The following is an 18,995-nucleotide window of genomic DNA, read 5'->3' on the forward strand; positions in this document are numbered from 1 at the left end:
CTTTTGGTGGGGAAGGCACTAGTGGGCGCTTGTGAGAAAGCAGCAAGCCCCAGAACACTTACATCTGTGCATACCACCGAGTCAGTGTTAAAATAACTTCTTTCAGGCACAATGTCTTCACCATGACTTAGCTGATAAGAGCCTCAACAGGCTCTTCCCTTCCCTTGCTAATGCTCAGCAAGAGACCCTGCAGGGTCCCCCTGCCACAAGCTGCTGGGTTTAACCCTGAGCACTTCTAGGCCAAAGCACTGACCCTGCTGCTTTAAAACAAAGCTTTTCCCCAAACCTCCTACAAACCAGAAAGCAGGAGAGCTGCCACGTGCAGGTCCTGGCTTTTGGTAAGTCCAGCTGTCTGATTGCTCTAGAACAATGTGCCAGCCAGAAGAGCTCAGCCTCAGACTGGAGCAGATCCAGACGCAGCTCCAGGACATGAAGAAAGAGTCGCTGAATGGAGTGAGCCACGTGGGTAAGAAACATGTCTATTCCCAGGTCCAGCTTACCTTCCAAGGATGACGAGCCCATGCCTGCTGTTCTCCATGGCCTAAATTGTTAACAGGTTTGGTATTGACATATACAAGTAGAATTTTGTTCCATATCAAGGCCAATTGGAGGAGTTCCATGAGCTGCGATATCATTACATCTAGCCCCAATCTAGTTACTCTCACAGCAATCGCAGCTTTGTCCTGCAACATGTAAGCACATTTTTACAAACAGGGAGGATTTTAAGCTCACTGTTCCCCCAGGGTAAATAATTGTCTCCATTTTATAGAAGATGAGAACAAAGAAAGAGAGGGAAAAAGTGGTTTTCCCAAAGCAGTTTGGTGTCAGAGCTGAGCTTTTCATCATTTCAAGCCGCTCTGCTGTTGGTACAACGTGCCAGGAACTGTGGCTTGAGACAGCAAAGGCTGCTAAGCCCTGCCAGCTCCTGTGGGTGCACTCTGTAGGGTTTGGGCTGATTTATAAACAAGTAAAAAACATAACAGCTGGCTTTTTGGTTATTTCAGGTATTAAATCCAGCACTTGCCCAGCTTTCTACTTCCCCGTGGAAAACATTGAGAGCTTTGTGACTGTTCATCCCCTCCATGAGATGTCTCTCCAAGCCTTCGCCTTATGCTTCTGGACAAAAGCCCAGCACACTGGCAGTCAGATTGTTCTTTCCTACTCCATGCAGGTGAGGGATAATGAGCTAGTGCTGACCGTGGGCACAGATGTGGGGCTGTGGATAGGAGGCCACTTCACCAGCTTCCACCGTACCACAAGGCACAGGACTGGCTGCGCTTCTGCATGACGTGAGCCTCCCAGGCTGGAATGGCAAATTTATGGCTTAGCGGAGCTGCTGATAAAGCAAAGAGCATCCAGAAAAGGTAGGTGATCCAGGCTGGAGGGACACTTGTACTTGGGAAGGACAGAGACACTGTTCTTGGAGCCTTCTCCAACAGATTTGCAGGGTGGATGATGCATGTGAACCTGTAGATGTCATAGCATGGGGAGAAACCTCCATGACCCTCTTGGGAGGAGTGGTTCTGGAGTCGGACACCAGCTGTCAGTGACCCTCCCACACCCCCCTTTAAAAAAAAAAAAAAAAAAGGAAACAAAAGAATGCAAACCACTTGCTAGAGAAAATGAGAAAGGAAGTTTGCTCCATTTATTTGTTTTAGATTAATTGCTTGTTTCTCCTTCTGCTTGCTCTAGGTTCACTAGGCACCTTGCTTAGTTTTTCCAAGTAGGCATAGAGGGGCAAAGCCTCCATCAATCAGTAGGATAAAGGCAAAAAACAGAGAGCAACTCAGCACAGTCCAACGCCTTGCATCGTCACATCCCTCCTAGGAGTCTGGTGTAGGGCCCCATACACAGAGCTCCTCATATGCCAAAGAGCCACTCTGGTTAGAGGAACCCCTTTCTCAGGTAAAATTATTTTCACATCCTTCACCTCAACTCCGTTTCTCACCATCTTCCCTGCATGCATCTTTTATTCCTATTTTCAACATCAAACCACCACCCCTTCCAACGCAGAGGTATCAGACACTGAAGGGTGCACAAAGGACAGCGCGGCTCCTACGCGGTCGTTGCGCTTTGCTCAGTGATGTGTCCTTTTTGTAAATGGATGGCGAGACTGAGTGTGGAAGCAGCTTCTTTCTCAACACGTACACATCACAAGACAAGGCTGAGGGCATGTAGGACACTCGTCTCCTGGGGTTAAAGACGTACGTCATGGGAAGGATTATTGCCAGCATCAACACCAAGTCCGTGCCAGGCTGTTGAACAATTCTGCTTTTCTCCATGCAGAGGGCAGCAACCTTGCACAACAATTGGGTGAATTTCCACGTTAGGTTATGCAGCAATGAACCCTCAAACCCCTTAAATAAATACTTTAAGAAATCCTCCATTTTAATCAGCGTGCAGTTCGCTTTCTTCTGTGGGCCAGCACCAGTCCTTCAGCCTCAGCTTTTGCAAACCATTTTAGCCTTTGGGTGGAGCTGTGCCCTTAGGGAACACAACAGAAAGAAACCAGTAGTAGGACCAAGCTCTAAACCCTTTGAAGACTTCTTCAAGAAGGTTCAGGTACCCAAGAGATGATTTTTTTTTTTTTTTTGAAAAACGACTTAAGCTTTTCGCATTGAGTTTCTTAAAGACAGGTTTGACCATGCTTGGAAGCAGACCCTGCCCTCCAGTCATTGCACAGGCATCCATCAGCCTGAGTCTGACCCCAGGAGCACGGCACCGAGGTTCTCACTGAGCTCAGGACCATCTCTGGGGAGTGAACAAGCTGCACCTGGCTCCTACATGCACCTACAGAGCATGGATCTGGGGGTCACTAAAGGATTAAGAGAGGGACTGCCACCCTTGGGCAACTGAGGTGTAAACGCCAGAGAGTGCAGTGAGCTATTTCCAAAGACTGGAGTGCTGCTGGAACAAATGGTTATCAACCAGCTGTGAATAAGCATCAGGCCACGGGAGGACTCCTAACCTCAAGAATAAGGCTCGGGGAGGACTCGATGGCAACAGCTGAGGGCTGAGATGTGAGGGAGAGCCTGGTGAGCAGAGCGGGGTGAGATTGAGTGATGTGTATTCCTACTTTCATGGTCCTTTGAAGCACACAAAAGGACGGTAGGGGACAGGATCAACACTGCTATCAACCCATCTAACAAGGCATCTCAGCACAACTGCCTCTCCCTCAGAGAATACCAAGCACTGAAGAGCTGCCATCACTTATTCTGGACCCTCAGCTACATGAAGGAGGAATCTGGTGCACTCCTTGCACGTGACTGACCAAAACCCAGCCCAGGTGCTGGTTTGTGGCACTTGTGATGTGTCAGGACGTGAGGGACATACATTGTACTGCGGCATCAGTTCCTTGATGGCAGGAACTGAGCTGGCTGCGGGCATTGCCCTTTCCTTGCGACAAATAACCAGGAATGGGGAATTTTCCTCAGCAGTGCTGTGCCGTGAAGCAGGGCGGTCCTGCTAATCACTCACAATGAGAACACTCTTTAAGACACAATAATGGCTTATTTAGAAACTCTTGCTGTAGGAAGTGTGCAGAAAGTCTGGATGAAAGATCAGTATCAAGCCACGTTCTCCCACTGAGCAGGTCCTGAAAAGTGCCTGGGCCAGGCCAAACGTTGGTTTGTGTTCACAGATTGGAGCTATTGGAGATTTCTTTCTTCTCTGCCTGCCCAGCTTGGATAGTGTGGATATCCATGAGCTCTTCTTTCTCCGTCTGAATCTCCACCTTGTTCCTCTTGGCCATGATCTTGTTAATTTCCATGAAGGTTTTGTTCTTCGTCTCAGGAACAACAAAGAAGATGTAAACCATGGTGACGAGGCATATGGCACAGAAAATGAGGAAGCTGTAGGCTCCAAGTCCAGCCTAGAGCAAGAAAAGAAGACTGAGCAAAGGCCAGGACAATACCCCAGATGTATACATGACATGATTTGGACATGCTGAACCCTATATCACCTATGAAAGGCAACCACAGTGGTGTGCATGTACTTTAAGTTGAGCAACTGGAAGCTAAGGGTGGTTCTGGATTCTGTCTCCTGATATCACCGCCATGGATTTAGTGGAAAAGGTCTGCTACATAAATCAAAGTAAACTCATCAGCTCCCCCTGCATAGGCTAAAATCAATCAATTTATGGGTCACTACTACTTGGGATCAGTCTGAACTGGTGACCTGTCAGTCAAAAGCTACAGGTGGCTTTCTGAGACATCCACCCCACTATGGAAAATGGGGAATTTGCTGTCTTTTCTATGGCCCTGAATTGAGAATCAGACATTCATATGGAAAAATAACTTTATTTTAAAGCATTGCCCAACAGATGTGACCAAAGAATTGCTGATTAACATCACTTTGTTGCCCTTTATCTGTAATACCCGTAATCCTGCTTGCAGGTACTGGCAACCAACCTGGGCAGGCACAGTGCCCAGGCTTAAAAAGGCTCTCTGTAGGAACAGGGGTGAAGATACTAATTTTAAGCTGAAGGCCTGTCCCATCCCCTGCTCTTACCTCCATGTAGAGGAACAAGAGCCCCACAGCGAAGTTGCACAGCCAGTGCACGGACCCACCGACCATGAAGGCAGCCGGCCGGGATGACTGCAGGAACATCTCGGTGATCATCACAAAGGGGATCGGGCCTGGAAGAGAGTCGCATATTTGTAAATCCCAAAGGCAATCCCTCACTCTGAATTCCTAGATTACATCGCTTATGTCAGTAGCTTACTAAACAAGTTGTGTTTAGAAACGTCTGATAAATCCAAGAGGGAAATCAAACAAAAAGCAGGGCAGCTGGCTGACTTGCCTAAGCTCACACACAGCAGTCAGCCTCTTCGCTCTCCTATGGCTTTAACCACGAAAAAATTGTCAAGACTGATAAATGTGAAATGCATCTCCAGAGAGCATCCTACAAGCAGCATCTAAGCAAAGCAGTGCTTCTTAAAAATAGAAAAAAAAAAAAAAAAAACAAACAACACAGCATATGCAGGTGCTGGGAAAACAGGTGCTAGTGGAACAAGCCGCCAGGCTCGCTCACAGCACTGCCCCCTCTGTGAGGTGAGGGAGCAGGTACAGATAACGTTATCACAACAGGGTCAGCATACATGGAGAAAAGAGAGGTTAAATGTAATTCCATCTACTAGTGAAACCTCAACAGGAGTCTCCAAACTGCATTGCTGCATCCACCAAGGACCTGGCCAGGCTTTCCACACTGAACAGGCAACTCGACTGCTTTCAGAAGCTGTCAGATCAGGCAACAGCCTTTCCAATATCCTCATCTACAACACCAACTCCTGGCTGCAAAGTGACCTGTAGTGCCACACATGTACTTCGAGTTGTTCTAATTCAATTTGTTGCCCATGGATGCAAGCATGCAGAATCTCTGCCCAGCCGCTGGGACTCGGCATCTCAGCACAGCTTTGCTCCGGATCTAACGGGTGCATCCCAGGTACGATGAGCACAATCATGCCTTGCTTTTCCTCTTGAAAGCTGGATGCTCCCCTGCCCGTGGACAGGGCCCGCTGAAGCATAAATCGAGCTGACTGTCAGCAAGGTGCATGGCTGCACAGGGGAAATGCAATCTCCTTGGATCAGCCCCACAAAGCTTTTGATGTGAAGTTCAGCATAATACTTGACTTAAACCAAATTGCGGAGGAGACTGGGCAAGATTATGTGTACTTACTGGCTCCAATAGCGTGTCCAATGATGTAAAGAATGACACACACTATGCTGAGGTAAGACATCCAGGAGACGGTGTTCTGTGAAGGATTTAATCACAGGTTAGAGCCGGGTCCTGCCTGGAAGTCAGCAACACACTCAGGGCACTATTCACAGTGAGATTTGAAGGATTTTCTAAAGCAGTGTCCTCCTCTGTTCCCAGCTATGCCCCCACAGATATACCTAGCCACTAAGCACATGGTCCATGTAGGATCTTTGCTTCCAACAGATGGATGCAAAGGTATGAACACAATGTGCTGGGAGAGGTATCCAGCCAAGCAGGACTGTAGCTCTTTTTGGGTTTACTTTAGGCAGATCTACAAGTGCTGAGATCTGTACTGCCTCCCTCCCAGAGTGCAGAAACCAGTTCAAAACACACCAAGGGTTTGTTCCCCAGTAAGTCCCAGGCCAGGCCCACCGAGCCCCCCAGCCACACACCTGGAGGTTGAGGGCCAAGGTCAGCACCGCACAGGAGCCACAGCACAAGCCAAAGCCAGCGAGGAGGAGGATTCTCCTCCCTAAGGACTCCACAATGAAAACCTGAAAGAGACAGAAAGGGATGAGAGACCAGATCCCTGGGGCACAGCACTTCATTCCAGCAAATTTTATCAAGGTGGTATTTAGCAAGGGACCGTGCAGAACACGTACTGCATGAAGCATCTCGTGGTGTAAGTGACAACCTGGGTCACACATCGTGAGAGCGGACAAGTGAGAACCCAAAGAGCCCCAGCAGACACTTACAGCGAGGCAAGTCATGACGACATTGATGGCACCTATGGACACGGTGACATACTGCACGTTATTGGTTTCCACACCTGCTGACTGGAAGATCCTGTCCGCATAGTAGAAGACCTGCGGCAAAAACCACAGTTGTGTTTATATGTGGCCAAAGGCAGAGCACAGGAACCCCATCTGGGCTCCTTCTACCTCCTGGAACTGGTGCACAGGAACCCCCAAATTATTTCAGAACTGGAGATGTTGGTGTTTAAATCCAGGAACAAGCATCTTACTCCAAAAATATCCAAACCATCCTTGCAGGATGCTGGACTCTGGACCACGTGTGTGCTTGGCTTGGCACTGGCTCAGGTGAACTTCCCATAACATCTTACAGAAACAATGTCCCTGATGAAGGGGGTACTTGTGTATCTCGTCCCGTTACTGCTCACCCCTCTGCCTCCCCACTCACCGCGTTAACCCCCGAGAGCTGCTGGCCCATCATCATGACAACAATAGAGATGAGCTGCCAGCGCAAGCCCCTGAAGGCGCAGAGGGTGAGTACAGACATCTGTCCTTCTTCCTTTTCTGACTGGTCTTCAAGGCGCATTTCTTCTATCTCATCATCCACATCATCCCAGCCTCTCAGTCTCTGCAGGGCTAGTTGGGAGAGGAAGGTGAGTTACGGACCCCAGAAAGCTCCCCTGCTTCCAAGCACAGCAGCACAACACAAACAAAGGGATTCAAATAAACAGAAAAAGAAGCAAGAATCCCATCCACCAGCAACACGTTAGTGAATAATTTCACACTCTCCTGCTTCACTGTTGGCTGCTGTCAGCCACATCCCACAGCCAGACCTATCCCATTCCACCTCCCCTTCCAGTAAAGGATGGTGCTGTACCTTGTCGTGCTTGCTCTTCATTGCCTTTCTGTATCAGCAGATATCTGGGACTTTCAGGGAAAAAGGGCAATGTGAGGAGCTGAATTACTGATGGGATTCCCGTGAGCCCCAGCAGCACAGGCCAGCCTGCAACAAATGTGACAAGATGCTGATGACTGGGAGGAATCTTTCCCCAGCAGAGCCCATAGAAAACTTCCCAAGCCAGGATTTTACCTTCAGCATTCCCAAGGATGCTGTTGAGACCAAGGATCTGAGCTATGAGGATCCCGATGGTGATGAAAAGCTGGGGCACAACCCCTATGGCACCTCTCAGATTTTTGGGGGCCATTTCTCCCAGGAACATGGGAACCACGTTGGAAGCCAGACCTGGTAGGTAGAGAGCAATGTTAGTTATGCAGCTTCCCGACCTCAGCACGCTGAGCAAAGTGTTTTTAGGAGCCTGAGAAGGCTGGGAGGAGCTCGCCTACAGAGCTGGCAGACATCATGGGGGGTCTCAGTGTCCCTTCTTCACCTTCCTCAAAGCAGCTCCCTCCCAACACGGGGTGCAGAGGACTTCCATAGAAGACACGCAGAGAAACTGTGTGTGCTGCTTCCCATTTGGAATCACAGTCAAAAGGTAAGGGAGGAATTGCCACTTCCTTTCAGCAAGAAATCAGTACTCAAACAAGCTGATGCAAGGGTGGCAGGATGGGACCCTTACTTGCTCCTAGAAATTCACAACTCCATTAATTGCTCTGTAACAGTTGGCAGAGAGCATTGATGGGCTGAGATTTCTCCTACAGGTAGCATGCTGGAGCAGGTATTCCTGTTCTACCAGCACACTGAGGACAGGTTGTTTTACAGAGCACAACATTGTTAGCTGTAGTAACCCCTGCGAGCTGCCAGCTCCCATACTTCGGCTGTAAATCTTGGCATGTAAACCCTAAACTCTTGAAGTCAAATGACCAAACCGCTCTTATCTTCCATTGCTAACAAAGTTCCTAGCATTCACACACTTGGGGTTAGAAAGGAGTTCAAGATGTTATCTGAAGGCCAAAAGGCATAGAAAAAAAGAATACTAACACAACTAGAAAACATTGTAAAACTGAATTCAGGAGGTGGAGTGTCTGATGTTGCCACTACAACCATCCTTAAAAAAAAAAAATCAAAAAAAACATGCTAGCAGTTACTTGTAGTCTGGTGCATTCAATTAATGGTGGCTTTTTAACTGTTCAAAGCTATGCTGATCAAGCCCTGCCACAGAGGGGCTCTCGATGCTGCTCCCAGCACCAAAGCTGCCCCTTTTGCTGGGAGGAACCATGCCTGGATCCTGAGAGAGCCCGAAGCTGGCTTGGTCCAGCAGCTTCCCTTCCCTCCCCATATGCAGCTTCCCCACTGCAAGGTCAGGACAGCCAGTCCTAACTCTTCTGTCAGCAATAACTAGCTGAAAGGAGGGATCCCTCTTTGCAGATCCCTCTGTAGCAACTCGGAAAAGCAAAGCTAAGAGCAGCTGACAGGCTTACAAGAGTGAAAAGTCAAAACAAAACCAGCCAGACCAGACATTTCCTGCCTTACCTCACTGGTTGCAATCGTGTGTTATAGATAGCATTGTTTTCCTGTGCCAGTTTGTTTTCTCACTTTATCCACAGAGGATATCCGAACTCACTAATAAATCATGGAGCACGTCAGCCTCGCTAAGCCAAAGCCAATTACTCAGGTCCGAATGTTGTCAGGACACTTATCAGCCTGCCTTGGCAGGAGCCCAGCACAGCAGCACGTGGGGCACCAGCCCTTTGACACTTCCTTGGTCCACGTTACTGCAGCTCCAGCACCTCACAGCCCTCCCCTGGGCTCCCCAGGAGCCTTGCAGTAAATCCTGTGGCCCTGCACCCTTTACCCTCGCTCAAATATTTATTTTCCCCTGCAAGAAGGACAACCAGTTCCAGGAATGGATCTGGCATTGTCTTCCATGACTTGGGCTTGGAAGGATTACTCTGTTTTTTATTATGTTTAAAAAGAAAAAAAGAAAGTGCCAGCCTATCTGCTTTAAGATGTCTGGGAAAACTGATTATCAGCAGCAGGTTTCCTGGCTGATGGTGCCCCGGGGCCAAGCAGACACTGCCTGTGGAAGGCAGCTGCAGCTACAGACACCTCCTCTGTGCAGCCCAAACCCCAGCCCCACTGCCCTTGCCTATTAGAGGTCTCTGGTGCTTCTGCAAACTGCAGATGAGAACCATTATTCAAGCAAGTGCAGAACTGCTATGCAATCGTATGGCTAAAATATGCTACCTGTGAAGCCATCTGTTGGGAAAAAAAACCTTTACATAGACAAAAATATCATATTGTTGCTCTCCTTTCATCATCCAACCTCTCACTTACCAGCATAAATCCCCATGATCACACGTGAAAGGATGATTACTTCGAAGGTTTTGGCTATCTCTGAGGTTCCCATAAGGATTGCAGCAGCAATGGAGAAAAGGTTGTTTATCAGCAGGGTGCCCTTTCTGCAAAGTCATGGAGAGACAGACAGAAATCAGCTTATTTTGGTAAGGAAGCTGCTGGGCCAATATCAGATAGACCCTCCCCTGGATTACACTGCCCAAAACTCAAAGGACTTGCCATCCCAAAGACTAGCCAAAGAGAAAATGGGGATTGTCTCATTTTCCCTGCAGGGAATGAAGAGTGAGCTCAGGAAACCTGAGCAGCCAGGGCTGGACCTGCACCCAGCTGCACCCAGCTCCCAGGGCTTTCCCCGTGGCTGTCCACCTGGCTCAGGTCCCAGGGTGGCCTTGACCATCCCCAAACCATATCAGCTCTTCTACTGGTGAGACACCACGTTCCCAAGCTGCTAATCACCACCCCATCTGCTTTAGGACCAGGGTGGCGTGATGCAACTGAGCTTCTGATGAGCTTGGCGAGCTGCAGGGACCGGTGAGACCAGCCTTATCTGAACCCAGCGAGCTGCCCCAGGAGGGCGTTCCCCACCTCTGTCACGTACCGGCCGCAGTTGTTGACCAGAGGCCCCACCATGAGGGACCCAAAGAAGCCACCCAGAGGGTACATGGACACGGTGAGAGACCAGAGCAGCGTCTGGAAGTTCTTGTCCATGAAGACCCCATGCCTGTCCGTGTAGGTTTGGTTGTAGAAGTCTTGCATGTACTGGAACGAAACGCAGAGCAGGGTTAGCGGTATGCAAAGCATCCGTGTTGTGAAAGCACAGATCAATCAGTGTCAAACAATCAATGCCATAAAACCTTAAACAAATGCCTTGATAAAACCAGAATGGCTGAGCTGGAAATCAAATGCAAGAGAGGGTTGCAACGGAGAAGCCTGGATTAGATAAAAGTTAACGCAACTTATCCCGCCTTGTTAGATTTAACACAAATTCAGCTGCCTGGCTGGAATTGTCTGCTTCCTAGAAGGGAAGACATTCCTCGTGCCCCATCACTGCTGGGCACGGAGCCCTACCAGCCATGTTACAGCCTTAACACACCCACTGCCAGGTGGTTCAACGTGGGGAGCAGTGTGAGCACCTTAGACAATGGGCATCTGCCCACAAAACACCTGCAATCTAATTCTTCTTCCACTTTGCTGTTTATAAACCTTCTCCTAGGTCATGGTCCGCAGTCCAACCTACCGGGGCTGGAGAATTGATCACAGACACGTTGTAGCCGTACTGGAAAGATGATCCGAAGGCAGAGATCAGCGTTACCAGCGCAAGTGAAAGCGTCATTTTCTGCAGAGAGAACACACAAAGAGCACCTCAGAATCAGGTTTGGCTTTCAGGCATAAATGTCCCTCTGTAAAAATACAGCAAGACCTTCAAGACCTGCCTTCTGTGTTTTTGGCTTCGTGTTACCCTACAAAGAAAGCCCAACGGGTTGTTTTTGTTGTAACTCACTTTGTTCTGCCTGATTTGCACATAATCATTACAGTAATTCACTCTACCGCCCTTTCCCAGCATTGATGGATCATGTGGATGATAAATAATTTTGATGTTATCGTGCTTAAAACACCACCCCACAGGGAAAAAAAAAAAATTGCATGCAATTATTCTTTTTTTGCAACATGCAAATTGGTTAGTGACATAAAGCAGGATGCTGGCATAGGGAAGCTTTAAAAAGATGGGGTTTCGCATGAAGTGGCAAAAATCCTTTTCCTGGTCATTTGCTCTGCTTTCACAGGCTGGATCGCTCTGCCCCCCATGTTTCAGGATCGAGCTGGTTATCCAACCACCACCGAAGCCAATGACAGCTTGGCCAAGTAGCTCGGTGAGGGCTTGGCAGCCAAACAGAAGGGTTTGAACAAAAATCACCACCCCGAGCGGAATCGCACACCAGCCACGTCTGTACACACACAGTCCTCAGGGTTACCAGCCGTGCGAGCTTTCCGCAGCAATTTAGTTGTAATTCCGTCCTTTGGCTGGAGCCGGCCCTACGTTATTGACTAAGCTGTTTGTTTTTTTTGTTTTATAGCTCACTAATGTGTCTCATATCTGTTGCAGCAATAAAACTGCTTTTCGTTCAGATGCATACCATTTTCTGGCAACATTTGCAGGTTTTTAAATGTCCCAGCACTCAGCCCAGCTCCTGCACGGGGGATCTGACATGGCCCTAACCATGACAGCTATGTCCAAATAGCTGCTGGTGCTCCTTGTAGCCCCCAAATTCTCCAGAAGCTGTAGCAGCTCCCCTGCGGAGATCTGCACGTTAAGGGACTGCAGGAGACTGAAACTCAAGGCAGGGTCAGGAGAAAGCTGAGGCTTCCAGCAACACTTTCTAGTACCAGACTGTTGACTCTTGCAACAGCAGTGAAAAGCAGACTGCCTTGCTGTCATTAAACAAATCCCCAGAGCTCAGAAGAGCCGCTTATGTTAATTATACACATGCTGCGCTTTTAGGAAAGCCCCTGGCATGCAGGAGCACCGTGTTGTGCAAGAACCTACGGACACACTGCTGCGGGAGGCAGCCCGATCCAGAAATATCCACAGCCTGAAAATGATCAGAAAGTAGAATAGAAAACTTGCAAGAGTAAGATAGAGACGTTGTGCACAGAAAGGGAATCTCACTCCAAAGTTGCACAATAAAGGTCGGCTGCAACAAGTGAGTTAGGGGGGCAGTGCTACGCTGCAGAAAAACTGGGTTTGGGAACGTAAACATCCCTGCTCTGCCTCCGAGACCAGCTGTGGCTATGTAGCCCAACAGATCCCTTCTTCTTCCACCACAAACCCTCGCTTCTCCAAACCCGCTGTGCATCTCCAGGGGAGGCAGCAGTGGAAGCAGAGTCCACTCACTTACCCCCTTCGTGCCTTCCTCCGAGTCGGAGCTCTCCTGCTTATCCTTGTTCGGCTCCATGTTGGGCTTTGAACCACAGATGCTGAGTACGGACTTTTATAGCCAAAACAGATGACACGGGATGGAAACGCCCTGCCTGGACAGAAAATCCCTCCCGTGACTTTCAAGGAAGTATCCAATCCACGGCCAGCAACATCAGCCCAAGCCCGAGCTGGCTACTGGGTTTCCAGTCCTGTTCGTCTCCTTGTTGTCTCCTCTTCCTTCCCTCGTTCAAGTCTGTCACCGCTCTCAGGTGTTCCTGTGCCAACTCCAGACTCAAAATAGAGCCCAGCTACAGGGGAAACATCCTCATGTGCCCAATGAGGAGGAGCAGGCTTATCACCAAAGCTGCTGGAGCTGTTCGCTGCAGCACAGGTATGTGGCACAGATGGGGCTGTGGCAGGAGAGCTGCTGCTGCTCCACGCTGCACCTCCAGCACAATCGGAGCTGCACCGCTGCCTGGTGACCACATTCCAGAAAAAAAAAGGGGTGTTCCATGGGAGCAGGGCCCCTAAAGGGCTTCTGCTGTAGGACAGTGATAAACCTGGACTGCACATCTACCCCTGAGCAGAAACACCGCGCCTGGTCCCACCCCAACACAGCCCAGCTCCCTTGGGGCACTCCTGCAGGTTGCAGGTTTTTCCTTCTCAGGCTTATTTCTGACAGTGCACAGAACATGCTGTTTGTACAGCAAAGCGTGTTAGTTTTCTTTCTACACACAAGGTGTAGCACGCTGCCGGCTTAGCATTAACCACTTACACGAGGAGGCTACTTCGAACAGCACAGGACTGAATTAATGATTAACTACAATTTCTACAGTTGATCAGCAAAATGCAAAGTTCACAGATACCCCAGGCAGCCAGAGCAACTGGAACCAAACCGCGTTGTTATTGGTCTGGCTTTCTTCATCACCCAGATCAAAAAAAAAATGCACCTCTTGAGTCAGAGGTGTTCATGCGACCTGCATGCATGCCTCGAGTGGCCGCAGCCTCCCTCCTGTGCGGTGAAGTCATCGCACACAGAACCTATACTCAGCATTTTTTTTTCTCTTTTGCATGTCCTTGAATGTCTTTTTTGCACCCATTAGTAATTTTTCCCAGAAAGAAGCTTTGTAGGGCAAAGACCGTTTGATAGAAATAGAACAGCAAGATGACAGCTGCTGATAGATTTGGCTTTTTCCACATCCTCAACCCCAACCCTCAAGGGATTGTCTTTGGTTTTTAAAATAGCTTTGTTACTATTTACTCTGAAAAACTACCTAATAGTAAGCCGTGGCCTCAAAGAAAGTAAATGCAGTAAGAGCTTAACATCTAGAAGCGCCTATAACACTGACAGGTGAAATTCAGTGAGGTAATCCAATTCATGAGCCACAATGCAAATAATATTAAAAAAAAAAAAAAAAAATCTCAGAGAAACAAGGATTGAAAGAGAGATGGGAAGAAATACCTTCAGCAACTGGTTAATGCAGAGACCTGAGGGGAGAGCAGGAATGGATTCAGAGAGAACAATGCTGCAGGTTCTCGTTGAGCATCACAAGAACCTGCATCCTGCAGCCACCTCTGCCAGAGGAATCCTGGTCAGGACCAGAAATAGAACACCTTTAAGCGTGCGATTTTGGAAGTGCAAACACTGCTCAGTGATCCAGAGTGAGCACGGTAAAGCACTGCGGTGAGTAACATCACGGTTAGCCAGGGCTGGTAATTGCTTTAGCTCATTAGAGAACAAGACGAGAAAAAACATTGAAGAATTCCACATTAAAACTTGGATTTGTGGGCAACATGAACACGCGAGGAGAGCACAAAGGCTTCTTCTCTGCATTACTGGATGACACAGGAGGTCGCTATGGGAAGCTCATGCAGCCATCCAATTTCTGCAGATACCCCAAACTATGTGGATGCCACCAGGTGTGCTGCCCTTCCTCGAGCCCCAAAATTTTGTCTTCCAGGAGCTCCGCACACAACAAGGCAGCCAGGGCAATGCCCGCACAGCGAGGGTGAAGAACGACGCCAGGCACTGGCATCAGGAACATTCAGTTTTACACAAACCTTGGCTGATTCCAGTTAAAAATCACAGGTAATCATTATAAAAACAAAACAACCCATTACCACTGAACAGTGGCTGAATAGCACTGGCTGCTACTTAAATACATCATTTCATATTTTTTGGTAGGGCAAGAAAAATCAAAGGCAGCTAAATAGATACTTTTTCTTTCTTTTCTTTTTTTTTTTCTCCCCATGGCCAAAAGAGCAGATTGCAGGTTCTTCCTTCTCAGGTTTATTTCTGACAGTGCACAGAACATGTCATTTTTACAGCAAATCATATTAGTTTTCTTTCCACACACGGTGTACCATGCTGCCGGCTAAGTATTAACCACCTACACGAGGAGGCTACTTAGAACAGCACAGGACTGAATTAATGATTAACTACAATTCCTAAAGTTTATCAGCAAAATGCAAAGTTCATAGATACCCCTGGCAGCAAGAACAACTAGAACAAAACCAAGTTGTTATTGGTCTGTCTTCAGCACCCAGCTTAAAAAATGCATCTCTTGAGTCAGAGGTGTTCACGCGACCTGCATGCATGCCTCAAGTGGCCGCAGCCTCCCTCCTGGGTGGTGAAGTCACCCTACACTCAGCATTTTGTTGGGTTTTTAAGTCCTTGAATACCTTTCACTTTTTTTTTTTATATGAGGTATTGTAAAAGATGAGATGAATCAGAGCAGAAAGTGCTGGTCAGGAATGGTCCAGCTGCTCAGATGATGCTGGTCAGGTTCCCACTGTGCTTCCACGATTACTTGCTGCAGCTACTGATATGAACGCTACGATGCTGTTGGCAGTAGGAATTGATCTGTGTAGCCCTTTGCAGGGGCGGACACACTAACTAGGTGTCACCTCAAACTGCAAGCACAGCTTGCAAAGCTTGTCGTAAGAAAAATTGGCAAGAGAGCCTGCCCTAAAAATAGGAAGGGGAACAGAGCCCTGCTACTTCGGGACAGTGTGACTCGGTCCCTAGACTTGCTGTCATTTGTCCCTTCCTGTTTTTTTTTTTTGTAAGCCAACAACCTAAAGACACTGTTTGCTTGAAGATTGTGGTAAATTGGAACCCACAGGACCCACATAGCCCACTCAGTAGTTTTCTGATGGAAACTATTCTCAGTGGCTCACATCCCAAAAGCTTGCTCCTGCATCATGGCCCTACATATCCCTTGGGGGCCTTAATTGAACAGAGATGCAAACCAGAATATTCATTAGCTCAAAGACTCTCATCCTGCCTCAGCATTCCCGTTGAGGGATTGCAGCTAGCTGGCACCAACAGGGATACTTGGAGCTAACTCAGCTTTTCACGTTACCTTCAAAACCCTTCAAAGTACCCCAAAATAAATGGGACAGGTTATAGCTCACTCATAGATCTTGGGTCAGAAGAGGGAAAAAGCTTCATAGGTGACTCGCTCTGCCCCACAGGTGGGGAATTTTGAAGGACAAGCTTCTCATGAAAAATCTCTGCTTTTTGAAGCTAGTGTCATTCTTCTGGGAGCTCTTGGCAGGCAGGCAGCCACTCCAATATCCAGTGATCATATGAAAGAAGACATCTGTCACGGTTTATAAACTCTTTCCCCGAGTTTGAAGAAATAACCTTGATATAGACGGAAATCAAACAGGACACGTATTTGCCATCAGAAATCCTTCATCAGAGAATAAATATTTGCTTATGACAGTAGAGCACTTTGAATATTTGCCAATCACAGCAGGAGTCTGGCAACAACCTCCCCGAGGTGGTAATTGGCCCTGAGCTTGGGAGATATCAATGAAGGAGGACAGGATTGTGAACAAACTTCTCCTTGAACTTTCGCAGTAATTGCAGGGAAATAACTATTGCCTCCAACCGCTCAGATCCTGTTGGACTTGAACAAAGAGCAGAGACAACTTCACAGGAATTTTACAGGCACTTTTCTCATTTCAGCTGCCGCACATATTAAGCTTCTTACATCTGCTAGAGCACGGAGTGCGTTTGCCTGGAGGCATTAACCCAGCTTTGTTATCTTCTCTCCTCTGCACTTGTCCACTGCACGATGAGCTCCCATGCAAGTATGCAGAGAACTATTTACGACCAGCTCGACTGTCTGCGCTCAGAGCTGGATCCTACAGAGCCCTGCCACCTTTGGCAAGAGGGGCAAGCATAATTTAGAGGTGAGGCTTTGTTTCCAGGAGAGGAAATCTGCTGGAGACAGATGCAGCTGAGTGCATCAGCAGTGAGCAGTGGAAAAGCTGTGGTTAGGTTAGGGGCTGGTGATGCTGCTGATGGCAGTGCCTGCGGTAAGGAGCCTCATTAGCAGACACCCCGCAGCACAACACGCCCAGGGACTGCTACTGGCAGCCTTTTCACCTGCTCCTTGGGAAGGAACTGCATGTGTAGCAAGGCTAAATCAATATCAAACGCAGCCCTGAGCTATCACTGGCGAGACTGTAATTTAGGTAACAAGTGATTTGCCTGCAGACGAGTTGTATACAGGCAGTGCTTTATTAGCTGCATCCATGGCTTCCAGGCAATTAAGCAAGAGGCAGACATGGCAGCCTGAATGCCTACCCAGGGTGCTGGATTAAACAGGCACATCCTGCAGATAAACACTGACACACAAGAAGCTCTGCAACTCAGAGGTAAAGACCCTGTTTCTGCTGCACAAAGGTAATCCCAGGTAGCATCCTTCTTTCTTTTCCACAGCTACTGTCGAAGGCCATCTCAGAAGAGCCACAATCACCCACACATCCCCCAAATAAGCACAGAGGAGCAGGCAGGTCTGTAAACTTACCGTGTCACGCCCTGATAAGTTGGACTGGGAGCTGTCCGGTCCTTTCTCCATTGGCATGGCTGTGAGATGCAGCAGATGCTTTGGGAAGTGTCGGAATGCTTGGACATTAAAGCTCCACCTGCACTTTGTTCAGCAGAAGCACCCGACCATTCAAAATACCCCCGCTGCCCTCTTGGACCTCAGTGGGTTCACTTTTCCGTGCAGGACAGAAGTATTGACCATGCCAGCCGAGACCTGCCTTTTGCCAGCTCACGCCACCCTGCATCGATTCCTGTGGTTCCCTGTGGGTTTGCAAGGACTGCAAGACTTGGGGAATTCATTCAGCCCAGCACTAGAGACATCTTGCTGCTTCTGAGTAGCAGAAGTGATTTGTACAATGCAAATGTTCGCTTTGGCAGCATTATTGCACTCAGGTCTCATCTCCAGAACAGTTCTTCCTCTTGAGGAGAGGAGATAGTAGTGACACAGCCAGAAATTAGTTTTCCAAGCTCTTCTGCTTTTAGCAACAAGAGATTCATCCTCTGCTTGGAAGTAGATGGTTCATTAAACCCACAAGCTCCAGGTTTCCCAAAGTGAAAGGCTGCCGAAACCCTCCCACACTACAGAACCCCTGGCTCACTCCTGGAGCCAGGGCTCACCTTGCACAATTAGACTCATGTCTCGTGAAGAGAAGAAAAGAAAAGGAGGAATGGTATTTTGCAATGACCAAACCAGTGCCAGCAGATGAATGCAATGGTGTGGGGTGAACTCACTCCTGCCTCAGGAAGCAGTGTGGGCAAGCACCCTGCAGCCACTACAGCTTTTTGTTCTTTATTCCCCTCATTTCAAAGCTTGTTCTCTCATTCCATCCGATCTGTCCCTGCATCCCACACCTGCCTCCTCCACACAGACCACTCTCCTCCACTCTGAGGGTTGATTGCAAACTAGTCCTTAAAATTTTGTTTAAGAGTTTTTTTGTCCTCCCCTTCCAACCACCTCAAGTCGCTTTCATCTTTCCTGCCCGGTTGCCCTTCAGCTCTTTCTGTTTAACAAGCTCTGCTCTTTGCAGCCCCAACTTTTCTTTCTTCCCCTCCTCTGGCTCCCCTCCTACGGTCCGTAACAGGCAGCCAGCACCCTCCCCACAGCTCTTTCCATCTTGACATCCTTCAAACCTCTGTGAGCTCCAAAGCCCCCCCAGGATGGTTGCTGGAAGCCAGCACACAGCTCCTTCCCTTTATTCTGCCCCAACCCCAGGTCCATGCACTGGAGCACACTGAGCACAGGAGCTCCAAGGGGCAAAAAGACATCGCAGTATAGAGGATAAACTAAAAGACAACCCTTGACATACAAGATAACTTTTTTTCAAAGGCTTGCAATGCAGGCACAAGGCAGGGCGCTGATGCAACCCCCCTGACAGAGCAGCCAAAATACCTCAAGGGGTTTTCAGTCACTTCTAACGCTGCAGAACAAACACCTTTCCCTCTGCTTGCTCTCTGCAGCATCCAGGCTTGTTTCCTCGCCTGCCGTGCAGCAGGCCTCCAGCAGAGAACATTTTAGGATCAACCACTCA

At 48.4% G+C, this 18,995-nt stretch overlaps 1 protein-coding gene across 2 annotated transcripts; it reads right to left on the reverse strand.

Annotated features, from left to right (window-relative positions):
* Window positions 1-1,382: 1,382 nt before the first annotated feature.
* Window positions 1,383-17,503, reverse strand: LOC309886165 (solute carrier family 2, facilitated glucose transporter member 5-like; the record flags this gene model as incomplete). 2 transcript variants are annotated; one of them, XM_082776768.1, is made up of 12 exons in its annotated part: window positions 1,383-3,871; window positions 4,510-4,637; window positions 5,678-5,753; window positions 6,151-6,252; window positions 6,454-6,564; window positions 6,899-7,086; window positions 7,328-7,453; window positions 7,541-7,693; window positions 9,686-9,810; window positions 10,305-10,465; window positions 10,944-11,042; window positions 17,447-17,503. In XM_082776768.1, the coding sequence occupies 12 exons, from the start codon at window positions 17,501-17,503 to the stop codon at window positions 3,635-3,637; spliced, it is 1,563 nt and encodes a 520-aa protein (XP_082632894.1). In that variant the 3' UTR covers window positions 1,383-3,634. The 2 variants fall into 2 exon arrangements, with proteins under 2 accessions (XP_082632894.1, XP_082632893.1); XM_082776767.1 differs by lacking the exon at window positions 17,447-17,503 and adding an exon at window positions 12,604-13,014 and having other exon boundaries at window positions 1,384-3,871.
* Between the last annotated feature and the right edge of the window lie 1,492 nt (window positions 17,504-18,995).

This window comes from Aythya marila (assembly GCF_965140915.1).
Source record: "Aythya marila genome assembly, chromosome: 21".
Taxonomy (NCBI): Eukaryota; Metazoa; Chordata; class Aves; order Anseriformes; family Anatidae; genus Aythya; species Aythya marila.